The following is a 16,422-nucleotide window of genomic DNA, read 5'->3' on the forward strand; positions in this document are numbered from 1 at the left end:
TTGTACATGCATTCTCGTCGAATGCAACCCTGATTGAGGTTGATGAAGAAAAAATAAGGTTCTTTTTTACAGATTCGATTGAAATTTTCAATATCTACGAACACGCGCAGCGCAAAGATCTACATTTCGCTTTAAAATCGCACGTAAATCGGTTAAGCCGTTTAGGAGTTCAGTGACATCACACGTACAGAAGAATTATATAAATAAAGATAATTTCTCCCTAATACTGCGAAAGCTAGTAAATAAATAATTTGTTATTTCTATAGAAGAGATTGAATTACACTATTCCGTGTACAAATCTCGCGTTGTAAGAGAGACAAATGAGTCAAAGTAATTGGATTAAGGTTCCGCAAAAAATACCGTAACAGCAACGGTTATATCTCTCTCCGTATCTGTACATATAATATTATGTGGTTAGGTGCTACAGAATACAGACTACAAACTGACATACAGACCGCTCCGCGCTTCTCTACAATCTCCACTCTCCACAGTCTGTATACTACACATCGACCGAGTCCAAAGTAAGCCTGCCTTCGCGTTCCGACTTAACCCGCTCTTCCGCCACAACCCATACAAAGTGCAAAGATACAACGTAATATACTGTTTATTAGCAAGTTAAATTAACTAGTCTGTTTAAACTTTCGATTAAAATTCATATGAATATTTTATGGGTAGCTATAGAACGCCATATTCGTAAATAATACCTACCCCGGCGCCGTGCATACCTACGCATCAGAAATGATATTTGAAAGTTTTATATTTCTGAAATTACTCCGCGTGTGACGTCAGAGGTTCTCTTCCGCTTCTTCCCGTCAGTTGACGGTAAGTTAACCGGAAATCTTCCACAACTCTTATCATTGGTTGATTCGTATAAACTACTGACGCCGTTCAAAGTAGTTCGTTTTTGTTAAAATATTTTTTTTCACATATTTTCAAGAAATTTGCTGAAACCGAAACCGCGGCCGAATCTCGTTTTTTTGCCGAAACTGGAACCGATACTTCGGTCGGTCACTACATCTAATGAACAGACAGTAGACTGCCATATTCGCCTCATGTTTTTCAACACTGTGCACTGCTGTAAAAATATATCAGCAAAATATTTATTTTTATTTTTATTTATACGACCTAAGGGCATTTACAAAAAAATATACACGTAAGTACAAACATAGTAAGTAATAATTTTAAAAATAAGCAACACAAAAAAGAATAAAGAAAAAAGATGGAAATAAGAAAAATGTTAGAATTAAAAAGCAAATTGTAAATAACTTGTAAAGAATTTAAACAAAAAAAATGCTATTAACAAATTAATGTTAAAAATAAACAATAAAAATAGTTTACAGTAAGTATATATAAGATAATAATATAGTATACGGTACACAAAAATATTTGAAAAAAAAATGCATGAAAAAGAAAGTTTTATTACGACTTTAATAATTAGTTTTAAAATGAATAACATTTGTATGAAAAATGTCTATATCACAAGTAAATTTGTTGGCTAAGGAATGTAAACGCGGAATCGGAGAGTGTCGTGCATTGTTAGTACCTGCGTATATACTCGTAGTTGCAAACAACTCCGTACTTCTAGTGACTCGATTGGGTTATTTGAAGTTATTAAGATTCAGAAGTTCACAACAATCGAGCTCCGAATTTAAAATAAAAAAAGGTCATTTATTTTTCTACGATCTTCTAATAAAATTAAATTTAAAGTGTAATAGATACGTGTAATTTATGCCATCTAAGGGAATATTTAATTTAAAATTTACAAATCTCAAATACTTTCTTTGAATCTTCTCTATGTTCCTAATGTGTAATTTATATTGAAATATCTACTACTCGTGAAGGTTTTATGTTCCTGGTGTATAGATGTATATTGTCTAAGTTTCCAATAAAGTAACAAATATGCTGCTGTCCACCCGCACTCCACACTCCACACTCCACACTCGTGTCTCTCTTCTCCGGACCTCCCCGCGTCCGGCCGGGTGTCGGTGTCCCGCGATATATCGCGCCCCCGTGTCGCGTGTCCCGTGCCCGAGGTACGGAGGTGGCCAATTATTTATGGCCTCCGTCAGCGTAGAGCGCCGGACCTTCGACAAGGGGCTCGTCCGATATCAATTCCGTCGGAAAATATATAAATAAGCTAGCATCCTTTCTTATTTACTGCACGTTTTGTGATTATATTTCGGAAGACTTTTCTGCGTGTCGCAGATTTCTTGATTTTTGACAAGTTAAGGTATTGGTAAAATTGTGAAATTCTATGGCAATATTTTTGTATTTGATTTAATGGGGAACTTTACTCCTACGGGAAATTGGATTTAAAAAATGGTATCTTACGCGCGGTAAAAAATAGAGCATTAAAGTGTACGGCAAAACTTCTTGAAAATGTACAAAAAATATATTTTACTAAAAACGAACTACTTTGAACGACGTCACTAGTTCATGTGACTGGTCTTTTCTATTCAATATATTCATAAATGATCTAAAAAATTTTTTTTTTTTACTTTTTCAATTTGGCTGTTAGCTGACGACACTAAGATTCTCAAACAGATTGACAACCCTTCCGATTGTTCACTATTGCAATCTGATTTACTGTCTTTTAGCACCTGGTGCAATCATATACGATTACCTACTCACTGAACTATGAAATATTATCATCTGTGTCTAGTATACGAGATTTAGGTGTTTTACTTGACACTAAACTTTCTTTTACATTTCATATTGAACATGTTATCAATAAATCCTTAAAACTCCTTGGATTTATTAACAGAAACACAACTGACTTCAAAAATATCAATACTCTTGAAACTCTCTTCCGTTCCCTAGTTCGCCCGCACCTAGAGTATTCCTCCGTTATCTGGTCTCCGTATTATGATGCTCACATCAAAAATATTTAATCAGTTCAACATCGATTTTTCAGAAAGATAGGCTGGAGGTTGGGCTTATCCGGAGATCAATATACGTATAATGAGTTATAAACTAGCTTAAATATATTTTCTCTTCGAGACCGTCGAAATAAATATGACCTTCTAGTCCTGTTTAAAATTCTCAACTAACTCTCAGTAAATTGGGAATGAACATTTAAGATTAAAATGTAATTTTACACTCCACATAAGCTGGCGGGAAATATGAATGACGAGTAGATAGAGGTATAAACCATACACGACTGCCATCTGTGTACAGGTGTAGCTATTAAACCCTCGCTGCCGTTACGCCGAAATAGCGCGCATCGACTGAACTGTGAATTATTTTATTCATTTTCCATACAAACCATACTCGAAATTCGGACAGTGCGAATATTCGAAACGCTCGTCTGTCGTACGGTGAAAATAATTTTATTGTTCGTTCGTGGAAAAGTCGCTCGCGCCTATCGGGTATTATTATTGATATGGCGGACATGCTACGTTTAGCGATCCCATATATTCGTGGCACGTTTTAACTTTATTTATCATTGATTATCTCCTCTGGTATTTTAATTTTCAATGTATACTCCAAAGACTGCGGAGGGTTTTGAAAAAACAACTTAAACAAATTAAAATGAGGAATAGTTTAATTTTAAAAAAAGTATCTGCGTTCTTATGATTTACGCAATTATTTCAATATTTGTAGATAACTTCTGTAAGAAAATGGGAAATAAGTTAGGGTAGAGTGTGGTTTGAATCTCGGACCTTGGATTCGCGAGTCCGCAACACTAGCCACGGGACCACTACCCGATAAAATGAGAAAACAATTAAAAAATAGTTCCAGAAAAGCATGTTACAATGAGGAAGTTCAGTGGTTTTTTTTTGTTATTTGAACATCAAACTAAGCCAAAATTAAAAAAAAATATTTATGTATCTCTTTGATGAGTTCTGCGGAGGGATTTGTGTAAATTGGCTTCTCTTAAACCGGAAATATATCACAATACTGTATTATTGGTTGATTCAGCAACAGTGGCGTCGTTCAAAGTAATTCGTTAGTAAAATCTTTTATACATTTTTTTTTTAACACATTTTCAAGAAACTTCGCCGTTCAATTTTATGCGCGTAAGAAAAAAAATATTTATCTAATTTCGTGTAGCACTGAACTTCCTCATTCAACTTGAGAACGTTTATTGACTACTGTTTGTTTAATTTATTTATGTGTGATCAATATTATCATAAAGAGGTTAGTTCTCTCCTCAATTAAATTTAAAAAACTTGAGTAAAATGAAACAAAATGTACCAATAAAAATACCAACAAATATATTATTTTTTTTGATATAGTTTTTTTGCACCAAACTGGCCGGGGCCCAAGTTTTACAGCTGTAAATTACATCGGCCTCATGGTGTAATTGTCAGCGCGTTTGCCTACCATACGAGAGGTCTAGGGTTAGATTCCCGGCATAGTTGATATGCATTTTTTTTTAAAGGGTGTTTTCACATCAGAATATTCCCTGGACTGGTACCTGAAGCGTAAGACTGCTCATCTTACCTTCATGTAACAAAAATGATCAAGATACACTACGATCGGTGTACCGATGCAGTGCCCTATGCACCATTAGGGGCGGAAAGGGAATGATGATAAATTACAGTGCAAACATTTAGGCTAGAGAAAAACCTCGTTTAATTTTTGTGTTCTTATTGGGAATCGTCGAGCGTCTTATAAAATTTTTTTTATTCCAAATATTGTACGGTAATAGTGACGTTTCTTCTTCCAGGTTACTACCAACCAGCGGGCCCCCTTATCTCGGCCGGGCCCCTGCATGGGGGCTTCAAGGGCGCCGAGGGAGCCCCCGGGCCGCCCCCGCCGCAGGACCCCGCCTACTCCCGATACCAGTATCCGCAGCCTCAGCAGGTCAGTACGCTCGCTACTTTCTGCTCCAACGCAGAGTGTAGGAACTGCAACGTCCGACGTAGACCATTTATACAAAAAGACCATAGAAACTTTAATGTGATAAGCTAAATGAAAGGGGCGGACAAAACCACGAGATTATTTATTTACTTATTAATAGACTGATAAAACCGATAGCCCTACTAAAAAATATCGTCGTTGCACCTCGAAAACTGGTTATGTGCATTCATTTTACTATAACGTTTTTTACGGCAAAAAATTATATAAAAAAATTTTTAACCACAAATAAGATAACATATTAATTTTCATTGCGTAGTTTTCGCTAAAAAAAAAAATTTTTATTAATGTCTGCCATATTTTTTGTTTCTTCTGAATATTTTTTGTGAAAAACACATAGACGGTTTCCAAGGCGCGACGACGAAAGCAATACTGCTGAAACTCCGACTAGGAGAGGGCATTTGACTGTATAAATACGGTCTTGACAGAATTTTAAGAGCTCAAACAGGACTCCACCCGGTTTTCATTCGAGGGCAGAATTTTATGGCGAATAAATAATGAATTAAGTTGCGCGAGTGTTACGGCGATGAGGAGTTGAAGAGACTGCACTTGAACTGCACGCTGGAACTGTGTGACTGCGTTGTACTGGACTGACTGAACTGAACTGCTGGACGTTACCACGCCCTGTGGTCTCTTTATACGCCACGTTCCTTTGTTGTTCATATCTCCGTGGTAGGGACGATGTTAGTGTACTGCAGAAAGTTAACCCCACAGATTTATTGCACATATAAGTATACACATTTAAAATCAGGGAACCTATATAAAACTAGTGGATTAGAAAATGAATATGGAGCGTCCTCTGTTTAGAATTATATTTCAATTCATTAAAAATATAATAAGAGTAATATCATGAACACTAAACAATTTCAAACAAATAACATGTGAAAATGTTTACATTGAAATTTCTGGAAAAACGAACTTTAAAAAAGCTGTTGCCCGTGGCCAAAACTGTTAATTTGACTTAATCAAAGCTATTAATATCGACCAAAGACCGGACTTTTAACTGCCGGCGTCCGGCTTTCTTATTTAAGCCTCTGGTAACTCTGACTCCGACCCGTTGGTCAAATAATAATCTCGTTTCACTGACTGATGAATGAATAACTTCTGCAGGTTATGCATTATGGCAGCGGGTATAGCCATCCGCAGTACGGCGGGGGCTACGCGGGCCCCGGGGCCCCCATGGGCGCTCCGCCGCCCCCCTCCTGCTATCGCCCCCCGCCCAACTACAGGCCACCGCCACCGCCGGATAATCAGGTAACGGACACACCTTAATCCTACATCTGAATTTGTTTATTTATATACAGTTTACATACATATGCCTAAGGGCAAGCATGTAGCCTTAAGGCGATTTCTTCCTACCTATCCAAACCGTTCAAATTGAGAAAGTCAGTGGTGTATGAACATTTTATATTATATACATATGGAATGTATTATTTTATTTTAGATAGTCGCTCTAATAAAATTTTAACACCTAGTTATACCTTAATTAATTAACAATATATACACAAAAATAATTTCAATTCGGGTAACCTTATTCTCTGATAGTAAAAAATGTATTAAATTATTTTCTGCCACTTATACTTTTATGATTTTAACCCATTCGTGAGATTGCCTAATGAATCGAGATAAGATAAAATAAACGGAAATATTTGTATTTTTTTAGGGCTCCCCAGCTGCGGGGGAGGCGTACGCCCCCCAGTACTGTGCCCCCTGCTACCAACACCCGCACGTGCCACCGAGACCTTCCATCACTTACTTGGGTAATTTCACATTTAACCATTTACTATCATTTGCGGTCACTTGATTTTTTTATGTTGACATCTCTCTACATATTGCACGGTCAATAAAATAGTTACAAATCAAAAAAACTGATTTTTAGTTAAGTATACGAGAACATAATAAATTATGAAAATATAACTGTCATATGTTAAAAAATGGACATAATTCTCACTTTTACTCGCTTGATGCTGTATGACACACTTACACTTAACACTTATTTGAACACAGCCGTATTTTAACTTTTTCCTTTATGATAAACGAGATTTTCTTTAAAAAATCTAATAGCATTTTTAAGACATATTTGAATAAATATGACACATCGACCTGAAAAGAAAAACAAAAAATTGAATGAAAAATACATGGTTTTAAGATAACTTGTTTATTTAGATTTTAGGCTCTCCTGAAAATTCCGTTTTTTATTTTTTATTAATACCCTATTTTATCGGATGTGTGATATTATATTTCAATTTGTGGTTTTATTTTTTTTAATGCTTTAATCTAAACAAATCATCATGATGGAGAACAACGACGGATGAGCGAAAAATGCAAAATTGACTTTCCTTTATACTTGATCTTAAAAAAGTTTACATAAAGGTTTTATATTCCAGGTTCAAAAATAATTGACAATACATAATTAACCCGAGTATCAAATTACGTACTTTTGTACTTATCCAGTTGTGACATAAAGCGTAAAGCGTTTAATCTCGACAAAATAACAAAATAAAAGAAAATTTCTCCCCAGTTTATTAAATTGTTTTATATCTACAGACTACACGCAGATTAATATTATTGCATAATGTTAGTTGGTAGGAATTTATATAAACAATAGATGAGAGTTTTATTATTTAAAATTAATTACAGATTCTGCGTACCAAGGCTGCCCTTGTCCAATGCAATCGTGTCCAAAAAACGTCCATACTGGGCCCGTTACTGGTAACCCCCCCCCCAGTGGCGGCCCCGGCAAGACTAGTGCGAGGAGCGGAGGGGGGGAATTCCAGCGGCGCGCTCTGCTCGCGCCCTCCCTGCCCCCCGAGGCGCTGGGCCCCCCCTCGCCCGCGCGGGGCTCCGCCGGCCTGGCGCCTCCGCATCCGCCGCGCCGCGCGCGCCTCGGAAAGGCCATGGCGCGCAAGTCCATCAGCCCGGGAGACACTTCCTCGATGCTGCTCATGTGCCGGCCCCCGCAGCCGCGCGTCAAGGCGGAGGCCGACAGCGGGGACGAGGTCATCCTGCTGGACTCCCCGGCCGACAAGGCGGCCCCCATCGACCTCTCCTCCTCCGAGGACAACTCTCCCGACGGCAAGAGCGACAAAGACTGCGTCATTCTGCGGACCGAAGAGACGGACAATATCGTTATCGACCTCTCCGCCGAAACCAAGAAGGAGAACAAGGACGTGGCGGAAATTTCCCCCACGAGACTCAAGATTCCCACCGCCGTTCCCGAAGTCCAGGCCCTGAAGGAGCACAACACGGATAGTACTGCGGTACGGAACTCCGAGAGTCTGAAGAAACCTCCCGACGCCCAACCCAAGACGGCGACGAAGAGGAGATGTTCCAAATTGGAAATTGATATGGAAGTGGATATGGATGACAGCTTGGCCGCTAATGGAATAGGCGAACATGTCAAACTTCAAAAGAGACAGAAAGCATCCCTCGCGGATTCTCAGACAGGGAAGAAATTGGGAAATGTGGGAAGCTATAAGGATCTTATTAAGAAAAATGACAAAGTGTTTAAACTAAACAACGGAAAGAGGCAATTGAATACAATCAAAATGGAAAAATCCAAATCCCCTGCCAAATGTATTTCTTTGATCGACTCTGATAAATCCCTCTCTAGAAAAATCGGCAATAAGAGGAAAAGTGTCAGTCCTTCTGTACGTGATTCGCCTGTCAATAAAAGAAAGAGGTTCGGGCACAATTTGCTCAAGAGTGCCGATAAGCACCCGGTAAGATCCATCGAAAATGTTCCAGAAATTGATAAGCCTCGAGAAAATATAAAAAAGAGCATTATGGCATCGATTCCTAAATCTAAAAGTGTCGCTCTTTTGGACGACTTGATAATGAAAAACAATATTGAGCGTGTCATCGAGAGTGTTGTCAAGAATGTTCCCGGAGAGGAAATAAAAACTCCCGAAACTAATCCAGCTGTCTTGTTTTCTCCTCCTATTAAAAGCCCTTCGAAAACTCTATGTATCTCCAGCACACTTAAACCAAGAAGGAACAGCATAGATGGGGAAGAACCCGTTACCTCTACTCACAAAAGTAGAACGGTTCTAAATATAAATAATAATGTAGTTAAGAAAGTGAATGATACAGAATTATCTTCAGTTCCTATAGCGAAAGCTGAGCACAAAATATCACCAGATAAATGTCGAAATAAGTCCAAATCCCCGGCGGCTATCAACAGGCTAGGAGGAGATAAGAAGCCAAAGGAACCCACTAAGGGGAAGATTGCGGAAGCTGATATTAAAGACGCTACCTGCATTGGAAAAGTAGATGGAAAGACCAAAAAAGCTACAAAGGCATGCGCCAAAGGTTTGGGGAAGAGAAGAGGCAAGTCGACCGAGGGATCGGAGATTTCTGATGGAGGATTGTGTGTGGAAGGGTTCAGGGATATACCCCTTCTGAGGAGGGGCCCAATGGGACCACGATGGAGCAATGGATGGAGATGGGAAGGAGAGTCGCTGTTGAGCAAAGTGTATGTCAATGTAAGTATAGTTCATTCAATTTTATTTAGTGTTATGTACTTCATTTTGTGTTTTATTTGTCATATTTTAGAAAAAGTCATTAGTTACGTTATCTCTTCAATTTTCGTTCATGTTTCGGTAGAGTGGGTATCTAACCTCGCACCTCTGGATCTAGAGTGCGCTTCAGTACCATCAAACCACTAACTACCTGATGGTTTGACTTGCTCGATCAACATGTGTACAGTAAAATTCTCTTCTGGCTATGTTGTCTAGTATCCGATTTATTTGTGGTTTGTTTTAGTTTAAGTATTTATTTGATTGTAATATTTTAAATTCAGTTTACATGTTTTTTTTTACTCAATACCACTTGTATTTATTTATACACCTTATGTAAACATGTAAGGGTTGTTATATTCCCTTGAGGATATTTCTTCAATTTTAATCAACTTCCGAACCTTTCAATTTGAGAAAATATACATATATTGTATGGTATAATTATTTTATTTCCTTTAATAAAAGATTTTAAATAAAACATAGAAATTAATTTTAGTTAAATCTACACTATGCTATGAATAAAGGAGGGGGTAAAAATGAGAAGGAAAGTAGGAAGAGAAAATCAAATAGTGATGTTTCCACAGTAATTTGAAAGTGAACAATGAAGGAGTGTCTTTGATATTCGATGGTAGATTAATCTACAATCGAGCAAATGCCACTCAAAAAGGAGGCATAAAAATTAAAGCGATGGATATTGAAAGGTGTTTTCGTCACTAGAATGAAGAAATAGCCTATGTTGTGATAAAGGTTTGAAGAGCTCTCTCAGATAAGCAGACGATGTGGGATTATTAAAAATATTGCAAAAAAGTGATGGAATGTAAAAGAATATAGAATGTACTAGCTACACATCACTGGGAAGGGAGGGTAAAGTTCCTCTGGCTCTCAGCGCCTCATTTGTAAATATTTACAATAAATAAATATTGTTACTAATATATCGACGAGCATCGCAGCACCACTCCCATATGAAAGCTGACATGATGTCTGGAACATCGGCAGAAATTCTATTGTTTAGTAAATGTTACCGATTTCTCTCCCCACCATCGTTGGTTAGGTTTTTTCCCTGCTCTGTAGATAAGTAAAGTTTCCGTTTATCCGTAGAATGAAGAGAGCTGTATAATGGCACGCTGCTGGACGGGGATGCGACACTCGCTGGCCGGGGACTCGGTGCGGCGGGGAGACTCGGTGCTGCTGAGGGCTGGGGCCCGGCGCTCTGAGCCTCCCTTCGTGGCTCGCGTCTCGCAACTCTGGGAGAACCCTACCGACGGTGAGACTCTAGTCCATTTTATTATTACATTTAATCAAAATTCACTACATCTATTAGTGTACCGGTTTTTTTTATATTTTTAATTTCGCTTAGTACTATTTCGGGCAAGGAATCATCTGGAGCTGAGTTAACATAAGTTGTGAATGGTTACATCCGATTTTCATAGTATATTTACCTTAAATACACTTACTACCGCTCATTGGTTTGTCCCATTCTGGAATATGCCTTTGTAATTTAGTCTCCTTCATATGTTATTCATATAAACTGCTTCGAATTTGTTCACTTAGGAATCACAAGAAACAACTATCCCCTTATGGAACTTTTTCTTAGTCTATTGAGTTTTTTAAAAAACCCATTTAAAGCAGATGTAATCTACATCTTGAATAAAATACTTAATGGTTTATTCGATGTCCCGACTATTCTTTAAGAAATATCTTTTATTGTTCCTTCACGTAGACTCCAAAATAATGAAATTCAGTTCCTCGGTCATCATTAGACTAATGATGGTTTCCAGGCACCTCCAACCAGAATAATCAGACTTGTTCGGTACAAAAATAATCTACACATTATCGGTTTTAGCGGGACCGAGGGTTCAATAACGGCGACAGTCCTGATATATCGGAACGGGTAGCAACTCTAGTTTAGTGACAATTGAAATTTGTCTTCATCTTGATGTTTCCATTCCATTCCAGGGGAGATGATGGTGTCTCTGCTGTGGTACTACCGACCCGAGCACACGGAGCGCGGCCGCCAACCGGAGGACTGCACGGACGAGGTCTTCGCCTCACGGCACCGTGACGCCAACAGTGTGGCGTGCATAGAAGACAAATGTTATGTCTTAACTTACAACGAGTACTGCAGGTAAAAATTCTACTCGTGTTCGGGTTACACTATTCCTGCCTCTGCTGTGGTATAACGTATAGAAATATAACCCTCCCATGTTCGAGTTGGCATGGCTGAGATTTGTTTTCTATTAAGCCCAACAAATTTTTGCAACCATTTTTTAGAATAATGTCAGAAATAGAACTTGAATTCAATCAATTGAATACCGCAGATTCAGTTTTTTAGTGCCTTATTTCATTTGTATTCTTTGCCAATGTTTCGGATCGTTTTGCAACATCCATCATTGATTGCATATCAACCTTGATGATGGACACAGCAGCGTTATTAAATTCATCAGCAAATGGTGCAAATGACACATGTTGCAACAGCCAAAAATTTAACTCAATCTGCATTTGTATGACTGTGAAAATGAAAGAAATTGAGTCAAATACCATGTAAAAATTTGATAATTGAATACTCCAACCTATTATTTAAAGAAACTGAAATAATGGATTTAAGAAGAGCATATTGCGTACAGTCTTTGAAATTTATACACATGCGAAAAAACTTATTTATAACTGATCAAAATCAAACCAGTCGGAAGCTTAATCTTTAAATCAAAGTACCCCTCTGTTAAACTAGACTACGACAGAGACATGCTCTCTTCTTCGCCCCTAGATTATACAAGGTAATGTGATAATGTGAGAGATATGAAAAGCTATATGTATATATATATATGTTGAAAAGTGGGTCATAGTAAGAGATGTGCTTGATTACTTTAGCTAAATTGCTAGCAAAATATTTTACTTTTTGGTTTTGGTACTGAAATATTTATATTGTGTATTTTTTATGTATGCAAGAATGTGTGTATACATGTATGTTGTACATGTATGTATGTGTAATTTTGTTCATAAAATCAAAATGTCATGTAAAACAGATTAAATCAGCATACCTCACGCACAGGCTATACCTAGGTGGGATTTTCTTTTCTCATCATTTTGTTCTAATTATTAATATGTACCGTAAACCTATACAATTATATTTTTTAAAATCAGTAAATATAAAAATTAAAAACATATCCAAATTCATTAAAAGGTCGAAATAACTTTTGAATTTGATTCTTCCAACACGAGCAATTTATTTCATTGAAGTGCCACCACAGTGAATGAGGATGTGAAATAATGTTTCAGGTATCGCAAGCAACTGCGCGCTGTGGAAGAGAATGTGCGCTGTACTCCGAGCATCGTGCCGAGCATGCCGAGCAGCGAGCTGCCGCCCTCGCTGGCCCCCGGGGAGCTGCGGCCCCCGCCCGGCACCGCCCCCGAGCTGGTGCTGTTCTGCCGGCGCGTCTACGACTTCAGGCTCAAGAAGGTCATCAGCGTCACGGCCAAGGGCAAAGCTTACTACAACTAACTCCGAGCTAATCTGAAGTCGGGAGATCGTTGCGTCGGTTTACCTTGAAAATGGACGGAAATTTTAGGTTTTGTGTCGAAGCTCCGTTTAACTAGTGTTTCTTAGTTTTTCGAATGTTTATTTGTGATTTTTTTATAAGAAAAACGCACCGCCTTAGTTGGTACATCTGTAATTATTCGTAAATGTGGATGTATTTTGTGACTTTATCTTTGTTGTTAGAACCGGATTATGTAATTTGTGTGTCCGAATATATCGGTATTACACGTTTTTTTCCTCCAGGGATGTTCCGAACCCCGAGTGGTGTTTATTAATAATCACTAATTTTCCTTACATATTTTGGAATGAATTTTGGATTAAACCAGGTGTGCGACACGCAAGTTTTTATAGATTCCAAATATTTGTTGATTTTTTTATAGCCGGTGACGAAATAATCATGAATTTGTTATAAAATATGTTTATATACCTTTTGATCCGAGCTGATCCGTTTCTGAGGAATTTAAAGAAAGCATTTTTCCTCTGTCTGTTGATGTTTTTTAGAGCTTTATTTGTAAATGAATAGTTATATTTTGTATTATTTTCTACTTTGTATATATGCGCAATACTGGAATTGCGCAGACGTAAACGCCAAGTCTTCAGTATCATGTCGCAGAGTTTGACTTATAATTGTATAAAAACAACCTTTTTGTATCGTCACTTTTATATGAATTATAAAACACCGCATGCTGTACTCGCCGGTACAAAATAATATTTTATATATATTTTTGTTTACTCAGATATAAAATCGCAAAAGTGCCTGCGAATTTCAAAAGTGCCTGGATTTTCAAAGCAAACCTGCGAAATGATACAAAGCATTTACAAATATTGGCTACCTTTGTTGTTACGTAATTACGAGACGAGTTTCCTAAACGACCTCATTTCTAGTTCACCCACATATCGATCTTAGTAACTTGAATATCACTGGAAGAGCATTGCATTTAGTGTCTGTTTGGGCCAGTCGAGTCCGGAATGAACGTCGGTCCGGAGCGGATCCATAGAGAATACTAAACATTTGGGAACATTGTATAATATTATTTACTGTAACTAGATTTAGAACAGAGATATATTATTACCGATAAGATGATTGTGCGCTATCATAATATTATATATTTGAAGAAGTATACATATTATACCATGATATTTACTCAGTAAGTGACCGTGTATGTAGTTAGTTCCTCTACCTACCTGCGCGTGGCTCCTTGATAGTGTTAGTGTTACGTAATATATCACTGTTGCGGGAACACCTTGTAAGGAAACGAAGGCCGAGTCTCCGCATCCCTCTCATCTTCACCGACTTTCGTAACCGATAGATTTGCGAGTACATGTTAAGTTTAAAAAGTATAAACTTAATATTAAAGATGTAGAAAACAAGGTGCAAATAGATTACCATTAATGTTACGTTATGATAATAAAGTAAACGTAAGAAGTGATTTGTGATTATTTTGTATAGCTGGCCTCTGTGTCTGTAGAAGGCCGTCGTGCTCCGCGACGGTCTCTCTCCCGCCCGGAGAGTGTATACTGTAGATGTACGTACTTCCCCGACACTCGGCCAGTACAACGTGCGAGAACAACTATTCTACGGACCTTGCGTAAGATCCCAACTAAATATAGTTTCTCTATTTATGTAGTGACGTCGGGATGAGCATTTCCCTCATTACTAGGTTTCCTTTCCACAGATGAATGGAAAATGATTGTAGTCAGTAATTTTCGCACAGTCGAGAATTTATTTAAATTTTATTTATTTGTGTTATAACTTCTTGTAGTTTGTTGCCTTTATTTAATAATCATAATTAATATATGTGTTTTTATTTAAATTTACTTTTTGTTTTATTTTTTCTTCCTTACCCCATTCCACTACTTTTAAGAATTCCTCTAAAGGTGTATACATAGGTATTTATACTATTGAATACTAAGTATGTAACATATTATAGTTATCTATTTCTCAAGTTCAGAGTAGAAAAAACTTATTTAAAATATATATATATACATATATAATTGAGTGTTGCTTTCCGTTTAGGGCGATTTTTTTTATTATTTATTTGTGAGAATCCAAATATTTTCTTTTGTTCTAATGATTTTTACAAAAGGCATAATCAATTATCTCAGCACTTAAAGATTCAAAAGCTGAATTATTTTTGGAAAATAATCACTAATGCAGTGGTAACAACAATGTCTGAACTAAATTTAGAAGTCTTACAAACAAATCAGTCCTAATGGAATTGACTGGAAACTCTGCACTATAATGTAATAATGACACGTTGAAAATATCAACTTATCGGGATATATAAAAGTTTAAATTTTAGACGTAACTTTATAAATGGCATACAATTTTTGATCAGCTATATTGATATTTTCAACATATATTATTTTACATACCTATCATCAATATAAATCATAATAAGTCATGCATTTCTAATTAAATTCTATTGATATCACTTTTCTTTATTTACATACTTTAATGGTCACTATATTTGTTTTTGAGACTGCTAACTTTTTCCTAAACATGCAAATTTGTAGGAAGTAAATACTAAAATAATTTGTTTAAATATATGTAATCAAAATATAATCTCAAATTAAATGGAAAATTTGTGAATAGATTTCTCTATTTAGCTATTTTTGGGATGTTTTACCGTACTGTTAGCAAATTCACCCAGTAATGGAACTGCAATGTGCAATGCTAACGTCAGCGAGAAGTTAATTACACATGGCTTGACAACCCAAAACGCTACCAGCGTCCGAATAGTAAAAAAAAAAAAAAATTGATATTTTTTGCTAATTGAGTCAACTTTAACTTATCTTTATGAAAAAAAAAAAGGTTTTAACACCCATCAATGGAAGAATTTATTTACTAATATTTTATGTACCATAACGTGTGTAATTTAATTATGTTTAGGGTACTTAGGACATAAGTTATTCCCGTTTACAACTCCGGCATCATATTTACTTCCTTGTCTACAATTATGAAAGTAATTTTGAATAAAATCATAACTACAAAAAGGCTAATCTACATACTTCATTGCATAATAAATAAATAATTTTCAAAGCCGAGAGTATTTATTTACCGGTGGCAAAATGCTTCTCATATTGATTAAGACATTAAATCCAATCTCCGTAATGTTTTAGCTTTGGCATAAGGTAACTATCAAAACACTTAACCAGAGAGGGTAATATATGAACAGAGGGATAGCAAAGATAAGTTATACTGATATTTGTTATATTTGGACCAGGTGGCAAATGTTTTTGAATGATAAAAGTATTTATAAGTAATCTACACATTATATGTATGTACATATGTATTTTGGATTTGTTTGTGCAAAGGAGAAGTGAGCAGTCCTCAGGTGAATTGAAACACTATTTAGACTAGTTTTTTTAACATTAAAGTTAAATGTTTACCTTTGAATTGATCATTATAAAAGTGGCAGATTAGTAACTTCTTAAAATAAGCTTTTAGTAAAATATCAGTTACAAAATTTTCTGTATTATCGTGGATCAATTTTTCAAAACTAA

General features: G+C 36.7%; 1 protein-coding gene across 4 annotated transcripts in view; it reads left to right on the plus strand.

The window, feature by feature from the left end:
* Positions 1-14,733, plus strand: part of LOC148278305 (uncharacterized) — a 396,029-nt gene extending 381,296 nt beyond the window's left edge. For all 4 annotated transcript variants that reach the window (XM_088231597.1, XM_088231600.1, XM_088231599.1 and 1 more), the window contains 7 exons: positions 4,673-4,809; positions 5,974-6,117; positions 6,527-6,623; positions 7,504-9,347; positions 10,479-10,644; positions 11,337-11,505; positions 12,657-14,733. In XM_088231597.1, coding sequence (XP_088087723.1) covers positions 4,673-4,809; positions 5,974-6,117; positions 6,527-6,623; positions 7,504-9,347; positions 10,479-10,644; positions 11,337-11,505; positions 12,657-12,879 — 2,780 coding nt within the window. In that variant the 3' untranslated portion in view covers positions 12,880-14,733. The remainder of the gene's footprint in view (positions 1-4,672; positions 4,810-5,973; positions 6,118-6,526; positions 6,624-7,503; positions 9,348-10,478; positions 10,645-11,336; positions 11,506-12,656) is intronic.
* Positions 14,734-16,422: the final 1,689 nt, after the last annotated feature.

Source organism: Micrasema longulum, unplaced genomic scaffold (assembly GCF_059751315.1).
Source record: "Micrasema longulum isolate JH-2025_06_02 unplaced genomic scaffold, ASM5975131v1 h1tg000896l, whole genome shotgun sequence".
Classification (NCBI taxonomy): Eukaryota; Metazoa; Arthropoda; class Insecta; order Trichoptera; family Brachycentridae; genus Micrasema; species Micrasema longulum.